Genomic DNA, 15,845 nt, shown 5'->3' with positions numbered 1-15,845 from the left:
TTTTCCAGGCAAGAATACTGGAGTGGGCTGCCATTTCCTTCTCCAGTGGACCTTCCCAACCCAGGGATCGAGCCTGGGTCTCTTGCATTGCAGACAGACGCTTTACCGTCTGAGCCACCAGGGAAGACCAAAGGAGGGTGAGGGATAAATTAGGAGTTTGAGATGAACAGATACAAACTACTATATATAGCATCGATAACAACTAGGTCCTACTGTATAGCAGAAGGAACTATATTCATTATCTTGTAATAACCTCTAATGGAAAAGAGTCTGTTATACACAAAAGGGGAACCACTTTGCTGGACACAAGAAACGAACGCAACATTGTAAGCCAACTATACTTCAGTGAAAAAAAGAGTTTTAAAAAGGATGCTTTCTTGGGTACTTTGCTTATTTAATTTGTGGGCAATGTGTGAATAAAGGAACCAATGTAACGTAAGTGCACAAAGCAACATAACCGTTCCTCGAAGAGCTGAGGTCTGCATCTGGGTCTGTTTGGGCTAAAGGTATACAGCTCTTTAGAGGCCTGAAGAATGCCTCAGCACCGAGACCAAGAAGGAGGCCTTCGAATCCAATGATCTGGTTTGAGTTCCAGCTCTGCCATTTCCTGGCTGTGTTGCAGGACTTGCATGGCAGTAGCTCTTTGTTTGGAGAAGGCAAAGGCACCCCACTCCAGTACTCTTGCCTGGAAAATCCCATGGACGGAGGATCCTGGTAGGCTGCAGTCCATGGAGTTGCTAAGGGTCGGGCACGACTGAGCAACTTCACTTTCACTTTTCACTTTCATGCATTGGAGAAGGCAATGGCAACCCACTCCAGTACTCTTGCCTGGAGAATCCCAGGGACAGAGGAGCCTAGTGGGCTGCTGTCTATGGGCTTGCACAGAGTCGGACACGACTGAAGTGACTTAGCCGCAGCAGCAGCAGCAGCAGCAGCAGCTCTTTGTTATTGACAAGGGCAGACCCAAGGATGAGGCTTCTGTTAATATACCCATTCAAAGGCTGACCATTTCAGGAAGATCCTGTGCTTTGTTCACATGTCTCTCCCTATCCTGGCCATCTGTGGCTCTGTGGTACAAAACATAGCATTAATAAGATAACTGTGCTTCTTATGGGCTTCTCTGGTGGCTCAGAGGGTAAAGCGTCTGCCTGCAATGCATGCTTCTTTAGGAGTGACGATAATGAAGAAAGAACCCTTTGTGCTAACATTTACATTTGGGAATAAAAATATAAATTCTTTTTAAAAAACTATTTTACTTTATTTATTTATTTGGGCTGTGCAATACCTTAGTTCTCTGACCAGGGATTGAACCTGAGCCCCCTGGAGTGACAGCACAGAGTCTTAACAACTGGACCACCAAGGAGGTCCCTAAATGCATAAATTCTTTTAAAAAATAGACATATATGCTAAATATTTTAACTTGCAGAGACAGAAGGTGGCATTAGCTCATGGACCCCAAGGCATGTGTGACCTTCTGGAGAAGGACAGAGCTGAGGCTGTGTCCTTGCTGTTGTTCAGTCACTAAGTCAAGTGTTTGTGACCCCAAGGACTGCAGCATGCCAGGCCTCCCTGTCCCTCACAATCTCCTAGAGTTTGCTCAAGTTCATGTTCATTGAATTGGTGATGCCATCCAACCACCTCATCCTCTGCCACCCTCTTTTCCTTTTGCTTTCAATCTTCAATCTGTACCAGCATTAGGGTCTTTTCCAATGAATCAGCTGTTCACATCAAGTGGACAACTTACTGGAGCTTCAGCTTCAGTGTCAGTCCTTCTAATGAATATTTAGGGTTGCTTTCCTTTAGGATTGACTGGTTTGATTTCCTTGTTGTCCAAGGGACTCTCAAGAGTCTTCACCAGCACCACAGTTTGAAAGTATTAGTTCTTCAGTGCTCAGTATTCTTTATGGTCCAACTTTCACATCTGTACATGACTACTGGACTATGGGGACCTTTGTTGGCAAAGTGATGTCTCTGCTTTTTAATACACCGTCTAGGTTTGTCATAGCTTTTCTTCCAAGGAGCAAACATCTTCTAATTTCATGGCTGCAGTTACCGTCTGCAGTGATCTTGGACCCCAAGAAGAGAAAATCTGTCACTAAGGCTGTGTCCTACTTCTTGGAAGTGAGCCATGTCAGCTTCCTTTAAGTGATGGGGGAACATCAGCCTACAGGTTGGTTTTTGACTTTCTCTTTCCAATGTGGAACAGGAAATTCTTTAAACAGGCTCTTCCTGATGTTGAAATGAGTTTTTTTTGGAGAAATGGAAATTTGGGTAACAGTAAACTGGCAGCTCTGAGAGTTCCCACACATCTAGCAACTTCTGTTACCAATCATGTTGACCACAATCATAAATGAACACAATTTTCATGGAAAATTCATCTGATTGTAAATAGACACTTAAAACACACTGACTCTTAACCTTTCTTGAGACATGAATCTCCTTACACTCTCCCCAGGAGAATTCACACATACATGCTGCTGCTGCCGCTAAGTCACTTCGGTCATGTCCGACTCTGTGCGACCCATAGACGGCAGCCCACCAGGCTCCCCCGTCCCTGGGATTCTCCAGGCAAGAACACTGGAGTGGGTTGCCATTTCCTTCTCCAATGCAGGAAAGTGAAAAGTGAAAGTGAAGTCGCTCAGTCGTGTCCGACTCTTAGCGACCCCATGGACTGCAGCCTACCAGGTTCCTCCGTCCATGGGATTTTCCAGGCAAGAGTACTGGAGTGGGGTGCCATTGCCTTCTCCGTCACATATACATAGATCCATAATATTTTGCAGAAAATTTAAGGAGATTCAAAACCATGGATGTGGTCCATGGACTCCAAGTTTAGGGAGTCAGTTCTCACATGTGATTTATATAGCCTGAACCCAAGGATTTGAGAAATAGCTTAGTCTTTAAGTAACAGCTGAAAAAGTCAGGTGCTCCATCAGTTTCTTTCAGATAACCTGAGCTTGTTCCCAAAGGAAAGAGATTGGAAAATGTCTCCCACGATTGCTCCTTTATTTGTTCAGCCATTCACTCATCCTGCATTTAGTGATGACCTACTTACAAGTGACCATTTAATCGTTCTTATATTTTAATGGAATGACTGTATTCTAATACTCAAATGGCATAAAAAGAGAAGGTATGAATTAGGCAAATATTTATTTTGAATACAACTGGTAACCCCCCCCACACACACCAATCAGTTCATTATTATTCAACTGGCTTACTCCACGGGTCCTGTTCTGTGAAGTCTCAGAAGCAGTGGAAGGAACAGCACAGTCATGTTCAGGATGATCACAGGCTACCTGAAATGATGGCACTGGGATACACGGGGCACTTGGGAAACACTGGGGAGTGAAGCTGCGTGTTACCAACACTGGCAGCATAGCTGCTCAGAGACGGGGAAACTGGAGTAACTGAGGATGTTTCGGCTTATTTCGAATCCCACAGGTCGACAGAAAGTCCTTGCACAGAGGTGTTCTCTTATACTCCCCCACCCCCTCCAACTAGCGTCTTCAGGAATCTCAAAGCAGACCATACAGACATGGCTCTGGTCATCAACTCTGGGGAGGCTTGCATTTTTTTTTTCTTTCTTTGAAAAGTTCTTTATGAACTAAAACTTAGATTCCTAAGTTAAGAATGGGTAGTAGGAGATTTCTGTTTATTAAAGTTGATTTTGTAAAAGCTTCAATTAAGAAAAAGCTCTTTTAAAAAAGAGGCCAGGGCAAAGTGGAAAATGAATAATACACTTGGAGGGAAAAGAGAGATTGGCTAGAAAACTGACTTTCCAGCCCCCAAAAGAAAATGACACCAACATTTCATCTTGTATTGCAACATTTTCTATTTTGCATTGAATTTCAATAAGCTTAAAACTTACAGTAAAACATGTCACCAAGTTCTAATCATGAGAAGCATATGACTGAAGAAGTTTTTCTACTTAATGGAAAATTTCTAGAAATTGTTATTCAGTCATAAAATTGTTCTGGTATCTCCTTTTATCTTTTAAGTCATCCAAGGGCCAGATGTTGAGAAACTGGGGTGAAGTCTTTCCCTTTGCTGCAAACCATTGGCAGCCTAGAATACATCTTAATTAAATAATTGCTTTGGCCTGTCTTGTGTATAATTAATCACTTAGCTCTAGAGATTGCTGGAAACCACAGTGGACACAAAATTCAAGGATTCAGGGTTTCTGAGATTTAAAATTTGATGTTCTCACAGCCCTTTCTGGCCCCAGGCTAGATAAGCAGATGTGATTTAAGTTGTATGTCATAGGTAGTTCGTTGTAAACTTGGAGTTGGAAGTATCTCAGAGTGAGGGATTTAAATCCAGCAGACTTCGAAAGTGAGGCTCTTTTCCCACTGGTAGAGGAGGGGGAAAGCTTCAAAGTCAATTCGCAGTGTCTGGGAGAGATGAAGAGTGTGGGTATCTTCTCCCTGGGGATATTAGGAGGCAGAGGGGAACACTAGACCAGCCCTTATGGGGAGGGTAAGGCCACCTTCTGGAGAAGGCAATGGCACCCCACTCCAGTACTCTTGCCTGGAAAATCCCATGGACAGAGGAGCCTGGTGGGTTGCAGTCCATGGGGTCGTGAAGAGTCGGACACGACTGAGTGACTTCACTTTCACTTCTCACTTTCATGCATTGGAGAAGGAAATGGCAACTCACTCCAGTGTTCTTGCCTGGAGAATCCCAGGGACGGGGGAGCCTGGTGGGCTGCCGTCTATGGGGTTGCACAGAGTCGGACATGACTGAAGCGACTTAGCTGCAGCAGCAGCAGCAGCAGCAGCAGCAGCAGCAAGGCCACCTTCCAGGGCAGTCAGAGGTGGTGAATGGAGGAGAGCAGAGGAGAGGGGATGGTTGAGGGTGAGGACGGCCACCCCTCATGGCACCCTGCCTAGGATACACCTGGTCATTTTCCCCACTGTCAAGGCCACACAGGTAGCTGGAGATACAGGTGGGACCCAATCTTGACCCATGTATCTGAACCTTGAGGTGGTCAGCTCCCACACTCTCCTGCCTGCCTCCTGCTGGTGCTGTTTCAAGAGGGATGTGGAGACCAGAACAGGGCTGGCCTTGATGGAGGGCAGAGGTCAAAAGGCAAAGGGCCAGAGAAGTGGAGTTACTGCTCTGAAAACAGCCAGCCTTATTTTAAATGTTGGAATCCTACTGTTTTTCTTTCAGAGGAAACAAAGAGAAATCTATTAAAATTTTAAGTTGATTCTGTTAGCTTTCAAAGTGATAACCCAGGGGACCTGTACTTCCTCAAGATAAGTTTTGTTCTTCTTAAAATTCAGTTTTTAATCTCCAAAGCAATGGTGCATCAGGCAGTAACACAGCTTAATGGTGCTGTTCTTACTATGATTTTTCATACCACTCCCAGGCAAACAGGATAGGGCACATGGATTTTGACAACCTGTAATAAGACGATGATTCAAAAATATGAATTAATCTGGCTACTTCCATGTTCAGCTGCTAACTGAATTTTCTTGAAAAAAGACTTTTAGGCTCAACACTGTGTGGCCAGGACTTCCCAGCAGTCTCAGTGGTAAAGAATCCGCCTGCAGATGCAGGAGACACAAGGGACACAGGTTTGATCCCTAGGTCGGGAAGTCCTCTGGAGTAGGAAATGGAAAGCCATTCCAGTATTCTTGCCTGGGAAATCCCGTGGACAGAGGAGCCTGGTGGGCTACAGTGTATGGGGTAGCAAAGAGTCAGACACGACTAAGCACGCACTGGTGCACACACATAATGTGCTGTCAATCATGAGTTGGCATGAAATTCAATTTCAGTTCCTTTATGGGAGGAGCTCATGGGTAAAAATAATATCCCAGCCCATTTGTGTTTGAAACATAGGGATAGCAGCAGTGATACTAGTGAACCCATTAGTATCATCAGAGTTTTTAAAAACATTTTTTGGCTGTGCCACATGGCACGTGGGAATCTTCATTCCCCCACCAGGGATCGAACCGTGCCGCCTGCATGGGAAGTAGAGAGTCTTAACCACTGGACTCCCAGGGAAGTCCCTGGGCTTAATTTCAACAAATAATTTCCATGTGAAATACTCATGTGCAATCAAAACAAATACTCATTATCCCCTACTACGTGCAAAATGCCGGGCCGTCTCCCGTGGTACCCATAAAGACGTCTCACCTGTGGTTCCTGCTTCAAATGTAATTTATAACCAGGTTTGGGAGACATGACCAAAGAGGTAAAACAAGCTGTCATAAAAGATTTTAAGAATACCTCTTGCTGGCACATCGATAATAAAAATAGCAGCTATGATTGATGGCTACCCCGAGCCAGGCTCCTTTTAAAAATAACAGCTATATTGAGAACTAATTCACCAACCATTAAGCTTCCTCTTTAAAGCATGCAATCCCCTGGGTTTTAGTATATTCACTGAGTCGTACAAACAGCATCCCTGTCTACCCCTGAACACTCTCATCACCCTCGAAGCAAACCCTGTTCCATTAGCAGTCACTGCTCAGCTTCCCCGGCTCTTGAATTTTGCAAATGTGATAAGTTTCAGGATCTCAAGATGAGATTATTCTGGACTTAGGGTAGAACCTAAATTCAGTGATGTGTGTCCTCATAAGAGATGGAAAAATGAGAAGCACAGGGACCCAGGGATGAAGTCACATGGACAGAGGCAGAGACAGCAGAGATGCGGCCACAAGCCTAGGAATGCTGAGGACGGCCAGGAGCCAGGCATGGAAGGATTCTCCCGCAGAGCCTGCAGAAGGGGCTAACCCTGCCAGCACCTTGATTCAGACTTCTGGCTTCCGGCACCACGAGAGGAGACCCTGCTAGTGCTTTAAGCCCTCCAGTGTGTGGTCCTGTGTTAAAGCAGGCCTAGGAAAACAACATGGCCCACGGCTGGACCTGGCTCCCCAGCCTGCTCCCTGTCCTTGGCCACTCTGGATGGTCAGCCCCTCTCCTATGTCCCTGAGGGCTTGTGCCAGGGTGGGCACCACTGACTTCCAAGTATAAAATGCCAGAGCAACTCCGAGCTGCCCACAGGCCGGCAGTCAGCCCAGCATGGTTGATAAACGGCCTGTGGGAAACGGGGGGCCTTGAAGGGAGCTCTGGGGGGACCTGGAGATGCGAGGCAGCTCGGGAACCAGGTGAGGGGTTGAAGGAGTAGGAGAGCAGGTGAAACAAAGGTCTGAGCACACTCAGAATGCAGTGAATGAAAGAGAGACATATGTGGATGGACAGCAGGGCCCACAGAAGGGGGGTTGGCATGGGACCCGGACAGTGATCAGCCATGGGCAAGGCGCTGACCTTGGCTGTAGCCCACAGGCTGCCCCTGTGGCCACATCACTTCCTGCGCTGCACACGCTTCGTGCAGATGACGATGCCGACTCTTCTAGGCATCTCCAACCTCCAGCCCCCAGGACCTGGCTCCTGCTGGCCCCTCTTCCTCTGCCTTCCCCACCTCTGTCCCGGCCTCAGTCAAATCCACAGGCTCCTTCTCTTGTAACCAGTGGTGACCCCCACCCTCTGGCCCGTAGGATGCCAGCTGCCTTAGGGCTACATCTCCCGGCAGAGGCTTCCACCGTCCGGGGCAGCCCTCGGGCAGAGGCTTCCAGGCTGACCCAAAACCTGTGAGGTCCACGCCCACCATCCCTTCCTGCATGGTTCCCTGGGCCCCTCTGCTGAGTTTCTTGTGTGGTTCTGTGTGACCTACTTCGTGGCCCTGACTTTGTTACATTAAAATGATGTCTGGCTGGGCAGGGATGGCATGTGAGGAGGTGATGGATAAACGCCTGTGGAAACATTGTTGAACAAGCATTGGAGTGAAAAAGAGGCTCTGATGTGTACAGCTTATGGAGCTGTGTGGTTTGGAGTGCAGAGGATGGCGGGACTTAGATGATCAAGCAGTGTTTTTGAAACACGACCTTCTGGAATGTGCAAGATGGTCGTGATGGGAAGGGTGGAGGCAGGAAGTGTGGGTGGGAGGCAATTTAAAAACCTGGGTGGGAGGGCTGCTCAGGGGTGGTGGTGGGGAAATGGGGAAGGGGGGATACTGTAAGCGGGAGTTAGGGAACACAGACAGGGTCTGGGGCCCTGCGGGAGGTATTCAGAGACCCCCAGGCGCCACACTTAGGAGCCTGGGATGGGCTGGATCTGTAATGGAAAAGAGTTCAGGAGGGGAGCCCGTCTGGGGATGGAGGAGTTGGGATTTGGACTTTCCACGCTTTGAATGAGAGTGGGGCCTGGGAGAATTGGGACTTGACCTTGGGGTCCTGCAGGGTGGGGACCAGAGCAGCCTTGGAGATGGTGTGGATGGGCTCCGAGCCCAGCTGTGGCCCCCCACAGATGTTTACACAGGATGACGGAATGAGTGTCTCCATGGGAAGAAGGTGACTGGAGCAGAAGAGCCCTGGGCAGGGAGGGTGTGACCTGCGGGGTGAAGGGAGGCCAGTGCAGCCCAGACGAATAGAAGCTACAGGAGCAGAAGGTCACAGAACAGAGGTCAAGGTCAAATTCACTTCACTTCCACTCTAATCTAATTTCTTTCTTAATATGATCTACTACGCTTTGAAGATTTTTTTTTTTTAAATAAACTTTGGACTGGCTAGAATTAAATTTCACTGCCCTCCTGATGGCCTGGGGACAGCACATTGATTCCACCAGCATTTATTGAACATTTATAATGTGCCAGGTTCTAGGCAGTACCAGGGTGGGCCCAGGGCCCTGCCTTTCTAGCAGATAGGACAGCACAGGCAAGGCCATCTCCACGTGCCTGACTTTTCAGCCCCTTAGACCACTGTGGCCTGGGTCATTTAGGTTGAGCTGTGAGACCTGGAGAACCCACATCCACCTGCATTGGCAAGCACTCAAGTCTGGCTTCGAGGTACCAGGGAGGCCAGCGACCCCACAGCATCTTCAGCCCACAGCAACCCTTCACTCCTGGTCCTGCAGGAGGGCTGAGCCTCATTTCCCAGCTCTAGTCTTGCTCCCTCCATCTTGCTTTCTTCCTAAGATTCTTTGTTCACTTTCTCAACTGAGATTTCTGGTCGACTTCTTCAAAGGGATCAATTCAATTTAGTTGTTGTTCAGTCGCTCAGTCGTGTCCGACTCTTTGCAACCCCATGGACTGCAGCACACCAGGCCTCCCTGTCCATCACCATCTCCTGGAGTTTACTCAAACTCATGTCCATCAAGTTGGTGATGCCATCCAACCATCTCATCCTCTGTCGTCCCCTTCTCCTCCTGCCTTCAATCTTCCCCAGCATCAGGGTCTTTTTAATGAGTCGGCTCTTCGCATCAGGTGGCCAAAATATTGGAGCTTTAGCTTCAGTGTCAATCCTTCCAATGAATATTTAAGACTGATTTCCTTTAGCACTGACTGGTTTGATCTCCTTGCTGTCCAAGGGACTCTCAAGAGTCTTCCCCAGCACCACAGTTCAAAAGCATCAATTTTTTGGCACTCAGCCTTCTTTATGGTCCAACTCTCTCATCCATACATGACTCCTGGGAAAAGCATAGCTTTGACTATACAATAGGCTCTCAGCACATCTTAGATGTGGGAGGCAGCATGAGATAGTTTCAGAAATTCAATTAAACAAAAATACTCAGATGTGAGCGTATTTGCTAATTGAATAAGTACACACATTGCTGTGTTCATTTAATGTTTTGTATGTATTTTAGGTATGTAATATAAAGTTTACTGCACTAAATTTTATATAATGAAATCGACTATAACACAAAATGCAGGAATACTTCTTGCCTCCCAACACTATTGAAAAATAGTCCATCAACTTATTTTTCAAAAGATAGAGTTGACTAGTGCTATGGCCCGTGGAATCAGAAATAACCATTATAATGAAAGTAATCATTTTGTGAGCGTGTGCATATCTATGCTCAGGTATTGTAAACCCCACTTAAAAATGCATCTGTCATTACAACAAATGCCTGGTTTACAGATCTACCAGCTTCCTCATCTATCTTGTGAATGCTTTTCCTTACGTCTGTTCAAGCAAAAAGGTGGTTCCTTAAGAAATGAAGCCTAATTTTAACCATCCTGCCTACAGGGGATGGGAAGACTCTGAGCCCCCGAGACTCCTTGTACCAGATTTCTGAGCAGGAACTGAGAGGTGGGGAGCGAGAGAACAAGGAGACATGGCGAGAGACAGTTGCTTCCCTCCAGGATCTCATGCTCTCTCTGGCCAGGGTGGTGTCTGTGAATCAAATCAGGACACGGGGACATGGCTGTGTGGATGCTCCAGTGGGAGGGAGTCAGGGCTGGACATCTGTTCCATCAAAAAACACAGCCGCTGAGCTTCTCTCGGGGGTGAGGGCAGCATCCTCTCCCCACCATTGGAACAGTTTGGTACTTGTGCCCGACAGTGCTGTGGAGCATCTGTTGGTCATGGGGATACTCCTGGGCTAGGGCCTCGGGAGCAGGGGATGAGGCATGCAGCAGCGAGTGCAAACAAGAGAGAGACCAGGAGAACCAGGAACACTGGGCTGAAACCGTGCTAAGGAGGGCAGGGCATCTTGGGGAGACATACGATACGGTACAAAACTAACTTACGGCCTGAACTTCCCGTTTGACTTGGAGTCCTTTCAAAGGAAGGATAAGCTCCATGGCTGAGCTCGTTGTTATGACCTATTTTCCACGCTGGACTTCATTCCCTCCATTAAAAAGCTGTTTCCTCTTTAATCCCCCTGTCTACTGGGATCTCTAGGCCTTTCTCTCTCCTTATCTCTCCCCCTTCGAGACTCAAGTGAAGAAGGATGACTTGTTTGCTTCCTCCCTCTCTTCTCTCTTCCAGGACGGAGCTCTCCCTGCCTGCCCATCTTTTGATCAGCCCTTTTTGAAGCAAAGCAGGATGTTCCTTCTCTGCAGGACTGTAATCTGCTGGGCTCTAATTAATGCGTCCCTCAGGACTCTCGACTTTTCCTCCACATTCCTAGCTCTGAATGTATTCTGGGGTCACACCATATTTCACTTGATTTTTAATCCCTATTTTCTTTCTCAAACTCTCCCAGGCTGGTGCTACTCCAGTTGCTTTTGTATCCCCCCTTGCAATTGATTCTTCCACCAGGGAGCAGTTGATCGAATACAGCTTTGTCTCCGGTCTGATTCTCCCCTCGCAAGATCACAGAGTTGACTGCATAACTCCGGAATTTCTCTGTTGACGCACGGTCTGCTGCTTTTGCAGCAACAGCACAAAGATCTGGGAAGCTGACATTCTTCGGAGCACCATCTCCACGCAGTGAGCTCTGTCAGGCTCCCCACCCAGCCTTGGTGGTCGACCCCAGATGCCGCAACACTTGTTCCCCTGACTTTCCCCGAAACTCCAGCCACAAGTATGTCACAGGATCCCTCTGCCAAACTGTGGTCTGTGCCAGGTACCCACAGGAGGGAACGATCTCCAGGTGCCGGAGACAGGAGGTGGGCCGCTGAGACTCAGCCCCTCTGGGGAAGCTGGTCAGAGAGGTGGACCCCTCTGTGTGGGGCCCTGACAGTTACCTGCACCTTTGGGGGGATGGGCCCGGGATGAAGGATGTGGAGTAGAGAGGCAGCAGCAAGGCCAAGCACAGCGGGTGGACCTGTCCTATTTAAATATTACTCAGAATGCTCTGTCTACCCAGTCCTTCATCTTCATGATTTAAACCTAGTTAGTTAATATCACCAGAGAAGGCAATGGCACCCCACTCCAGTACTCTTGCCTGGAAAATCCCATGGATGGAGGAGCCTGGTGGGCTGCAGTCCATAGGGTCGAGAAGAGTCGGACATGACTGAGCGATTTCACTTTCACTTTTCACTTTCATGCATTGGAGAAGGAAATGGCAACCCATTCCAGTGTTCTTGCCTGGAGAATCCCAGGGATGGGGGAGCCTGGTGGGTTGCCGTCTATGGGGTCCCACAGAGTTGGACATGACTGTAGCTACTTAGCAGCAGCAGCAGCTAATATCACTGGTTTGGCCACACCTGTCCTTGGCTCACCTGCATCTGTGCTCAGTCAGTTGCTTGCTTTGTCTCCTAGTGAGAAGAGGCCCTTTTCATTTTTATGAAGCAAGCAGTTGAAATGCAGATACCTAAAGTCCTTTTTTTTTTTTTAACACCAGAAATTGTTTAGCATGGAGCCACATGGACAAAAGATAGTCTCCAAATCCTTAGATGCTGGAAAGCAGCCAATGTACAGGCCTGAGGATGACCTTGAAAGAGGGGCAGCCAAGGAAGGCACACTGCAGTGGGGGGGTTGCAGTGGGGACAGACGGGGTGGTCCTGAGGAGGTGGGGGGCATGGGGCTTTCAAGTTTTCACAAGAGGACTCCTGGGTCCTGTGGAGGCGAGGCCCACCCACTGCTGTATTCCTTTAGAGCGACTGGAGAAGGGGGGTGGTCCGCGGTAGCTGTGCTTAAGAGCAGAGTTGTCACCATCAAGGTCACTTACCTGAGACCAGAACAAGTGCTGAGACTGACCGCTGATCCGGAAGAGCCTTGCACACGTCCATGATAATAACAGTGACCCTGAAAAGACGAGACAGCCACTCAGTCACGATGCCGTCCTGCCCACTCACAATAAAACCACCGTCTCCAACCACCTTGCTTTCAGCAATGGAATTCCCTTTGGCATAAGATATTGAACCAGCGGTCTTAATGTTTCATGCCAGCCCCTCGTGACCCAGCCAGGATCCATGGCAGGAATATCTGATTTGCTTAAGAGATTATGAGGAGGGTCTTTAATCGCATCCCGGCTTCATTTTCATCTCTCTGAAACCTTCAGGAAAGCCCTGATGCAGAAGGTTTGACACAGTCCAGCAGCTGAACAAATCACATGGCCATTGCCATTTCCCACTCATGTAAATTGTCTTTTGTAATGAGACGAGGAACCGTATGGGGTATTTAAGCACACTGTGAAATGCAATAAAGTGAGGCCTAAATCTATGACTTAGGAAAACAGAAAAGGAGATGGGAGGAAGGCGGGGTGAGGAGACAGAGAGGGTTCCTGGATGAATTGCCCAACTGAGAGCAGAGAGGCTCTCCTAGCAGGAGAGAAAAATAAGAAGGTCTTCTGAGGCAAAAATCCCTGGGTGACGTGCCTGCAAGATTCAATTTCTTTAATCATGTCACTTGCCAAAAGAAATCACAGCATGGACACCTCCTCAGTGAAGACAGATACCTGTCCGGAATCAAGGTTAATTTTATCGTTGAACAAAGGTTTCGTTGCAGCCCCAATTAAGTGGCTGGCTGGCTAAGTGCACTCAGCGCTCCTCATTGAAGGCATCCAAAGTCCACCGGTGTGTGGTCCCCAGCAGTGGGCTGCGTCTTCCAAGGGGCAGGGGAAGTGGGCGCTGGAGTTTCAGCCTCAGCACACAGCTCCTTCGGTCAGGGACTCACTTTTCCAGGGCAGGGCTGGGTGTCCCGTTGTCCTGCCTGATAGAGACAACGTGCCAAAGACCACCTTGACTGTGCTAAGCAAGGGGACTGGAGGAGACTGGGTGGCCAGGGAAATCTGATGATACCGTGAGAAAGGGGCCACGATGATCTCTTTGTCAATGAACCGAGGACAAACTTTTGGGATCATCTGAAAGGCAGGAGATGGGAGTGCTGCAGGGCACTTGTTCTTTGGACTTTCTCTTGTGGATTCTGGAAGTCCTTTACATATTCAGGATACTGACACTTTGCCTGTTACTCTGTAAGAAATGTCTTTTTACCTGACTCATGGTATCTTTTGTTGTACAGACTTTCCAGTTCTCCTAAAGTCAAATTGATACACCTTGGGTATTACTTTAGATGGCTTTCTTCAAGGTTATTCAGATGTCCTCTCTTGTTTTCTTCTGTTTCTATAGTCTGAGGATTAGCTCTTTAAATTGGAATTTTTTCTTGTGTAGGTGTGACATTGCAATCTAACTTGCCCCATGAACCAAGAGCCAGCTGTCCTTCACCACCATGTTCCTCTTCTTAGTCCCCTTGTCGTGTATTGAATAACCACACACGTATCTGGCTCCGCCTCTGTTCTCTGGGCTAGACCACTGAGGCAGACGTCTCTCAGTCCATTCCTGAGCCGTCACCACACTGTTTTCATTCCTATTTTTCTATAGGAACATTTTGATATCAGAGCAAGTTCTCTCTTTGGATTGTGATTCCTTTCACGTACCATAAAATCACCCTTTTAAAAGCATGCTATTTCGGGCATTACGGCCTTCACAATGTTGTGCCAGCATCACATCTAATTCCAAAACATTTTCATCATCCACAGAAACCTCGCACCCATTAGCAGGCACTTCCACTATGCCCCACCCCCAGCAACCACTAAACTACTTCCTGTCTCTACGAATCTGCCTCTTCTGTTCATTTCACGTAAGTGGAATTGTACATAATGTGGCCTTTTGTGTTTGACTTCCTTCACTTAGCATAATGTTATCAAGGTCCATTCACATTGTAGCATTGAAATGAGTATTGGTACTTCATTCCTTTTCATTGCTGAATAAAATGACATTGTGTACTTAGTCGTGTCTGACTCTTTGTGACCCCATGGACTGTAGCCTGCCAGGCTTCTCTGTCCATGGGATTTCCCAGGCAAGAATACTAGGGTGGGTTGACATTTCCTCCTCCAGGTAATCTTCCTGACCCAGGGATTGAACTCAAGTCTCCAGCATTGGTAGGCAGATTTTTTTTTTTTTTCCATTGAGCCACCAGGGAAGCCCAAAATGATGTTGTAGAGATATACCAAATTTTGTTTTCCCATTCAACACTTGATGGGAATTTGGGCTGTTTCCACTTTCTAGCTGTTTTGAATAGTGCTGCCATGAACATGTGCCTACAAGTTTTAGTGTGGACATGCTTTTTGGTTCTCTTGGGTATATACTGTGGTAGGTATATGGTTACAAATGGGTAGGTGGGATTGCTAGATTTTATGGTGACTCTGTCAACATTGTGAAGCACTGCTGAACTTTTTTTCCAAGCAGCTGAACCATTTTGCATTCTCGGAGTGTGGGAGGAATGTGCAAACTTCGCATCCTTGGAGTGTGGGAGGAATGTGCAAACTTCGCATCCTTGCCCACACATGCTATTGTCTACGCTGTTGATTACGTCCGTCCTAGTGTATGTGAAGTAGTATCTCTCTGTGGTTTTGATTTTCATAATGACTTAAAATGTTGAACATCCTTTTTTGGCTGTGCTGCACGGCATGTGGGATCCTGGTTTCCCAACCAGGGATAGAACCCGCACCCCCTGTACTGGGAGCTCAGAGTCCTAACACCTGGACCGCCAGGGAGGTCCCCGAACATCCTTTCATATGCTTATTGGCCACTGGTCTATCTTCTCTGGAGAAATGTCTACTCAAATCCTTTCCCTGCTTTTTAACTGGGTTTCTGTCTTTTCATTGTTGAGCTGAAAGAGTTCTTTATGTAACCTGGATACTAGACCTTATGTGATTTGAAAATACTTTCTCCCACTTTGTGTGTTGTTCTCTCACTTTCTTGATGTATTTTGAAGCACAAAAGCGGATCACTTTGATGAGGTCCAAACTCTCTATTTTTTAATTTATTTGCTCATGCTTTAGGTCCCATATCTGATAGACCCTTATCCAACCTAAGGTGATGAAGACTTATTTTTAAGAGTTCTGCAGGTTTAGCTCTTGCATTTAGATATTTGATTCACTTTGAATTAATTTTCATAAATGCTTAAAGTAGGGGTCCATTTTCATTCTTCTGCATGTGGATATCCAGATGCCCTGAACCATTTTTTAGAAATCTATTACTTCCCTAATTTGTCTCAGCAACCTTGCTGAGAGTGAGTTTTCTTTTGATCCTATTTTTGTTCAAAAGTTTCTACACTATTATAGGCTATTTTCTCTCTCAGGTGAATTTTAGAATCAAATTTTAAGCTCTGCAA

The 15,845-nt window shown here is 47.1% G+C and overlaps 1 protein-coding gene across 1 annotated transcript in view; it reads right to left on the bottom strand.

Annotated features, from left to right (window-relative positions):
- The window catches only part of ADAM12 (ADAM metallopeptidase domain 12), a 360,531-nt gene that overhangs the window by 116,931 nt on the left and 227,755 nt on the right, over positions 1 to 15,845 (bottom strand). Inside the window, exon 5 of the mRNA XM_010859570.1 lies at positions 12,400 to 12,476. Within this exon, the coding sequence (XP_010857872.1) occupies positions 12,400 to 12,476 (77 nt within the window). The remainder of the gene's footprint in view (positions 1 to 12,399; positions 12,477 to 15,845) is intronic.

This window comes from Bison bison, unplaced genomic scaffold (genome assembly GCF_000754665.1).
Source record: "Bison bison bison isolate TAMUID 2011002044 unplaced genomic scaffold, Bison_UMD1.0 scf7180017864456, whole genome shotgun sequence".
In the NCBI taxonomy this organism is placed as follows: domain Eukaryota; kingdom Metazoa; phylum Chordata; class Mammalia; order Artiodactyla; family Bovidae; genus Bison; species Bison bison.
The sequence above is the reverse complement of the archived record's forward strand: the minus strand, read 5'-3'. Positions and strand labels throughout refer to the sequence as shown.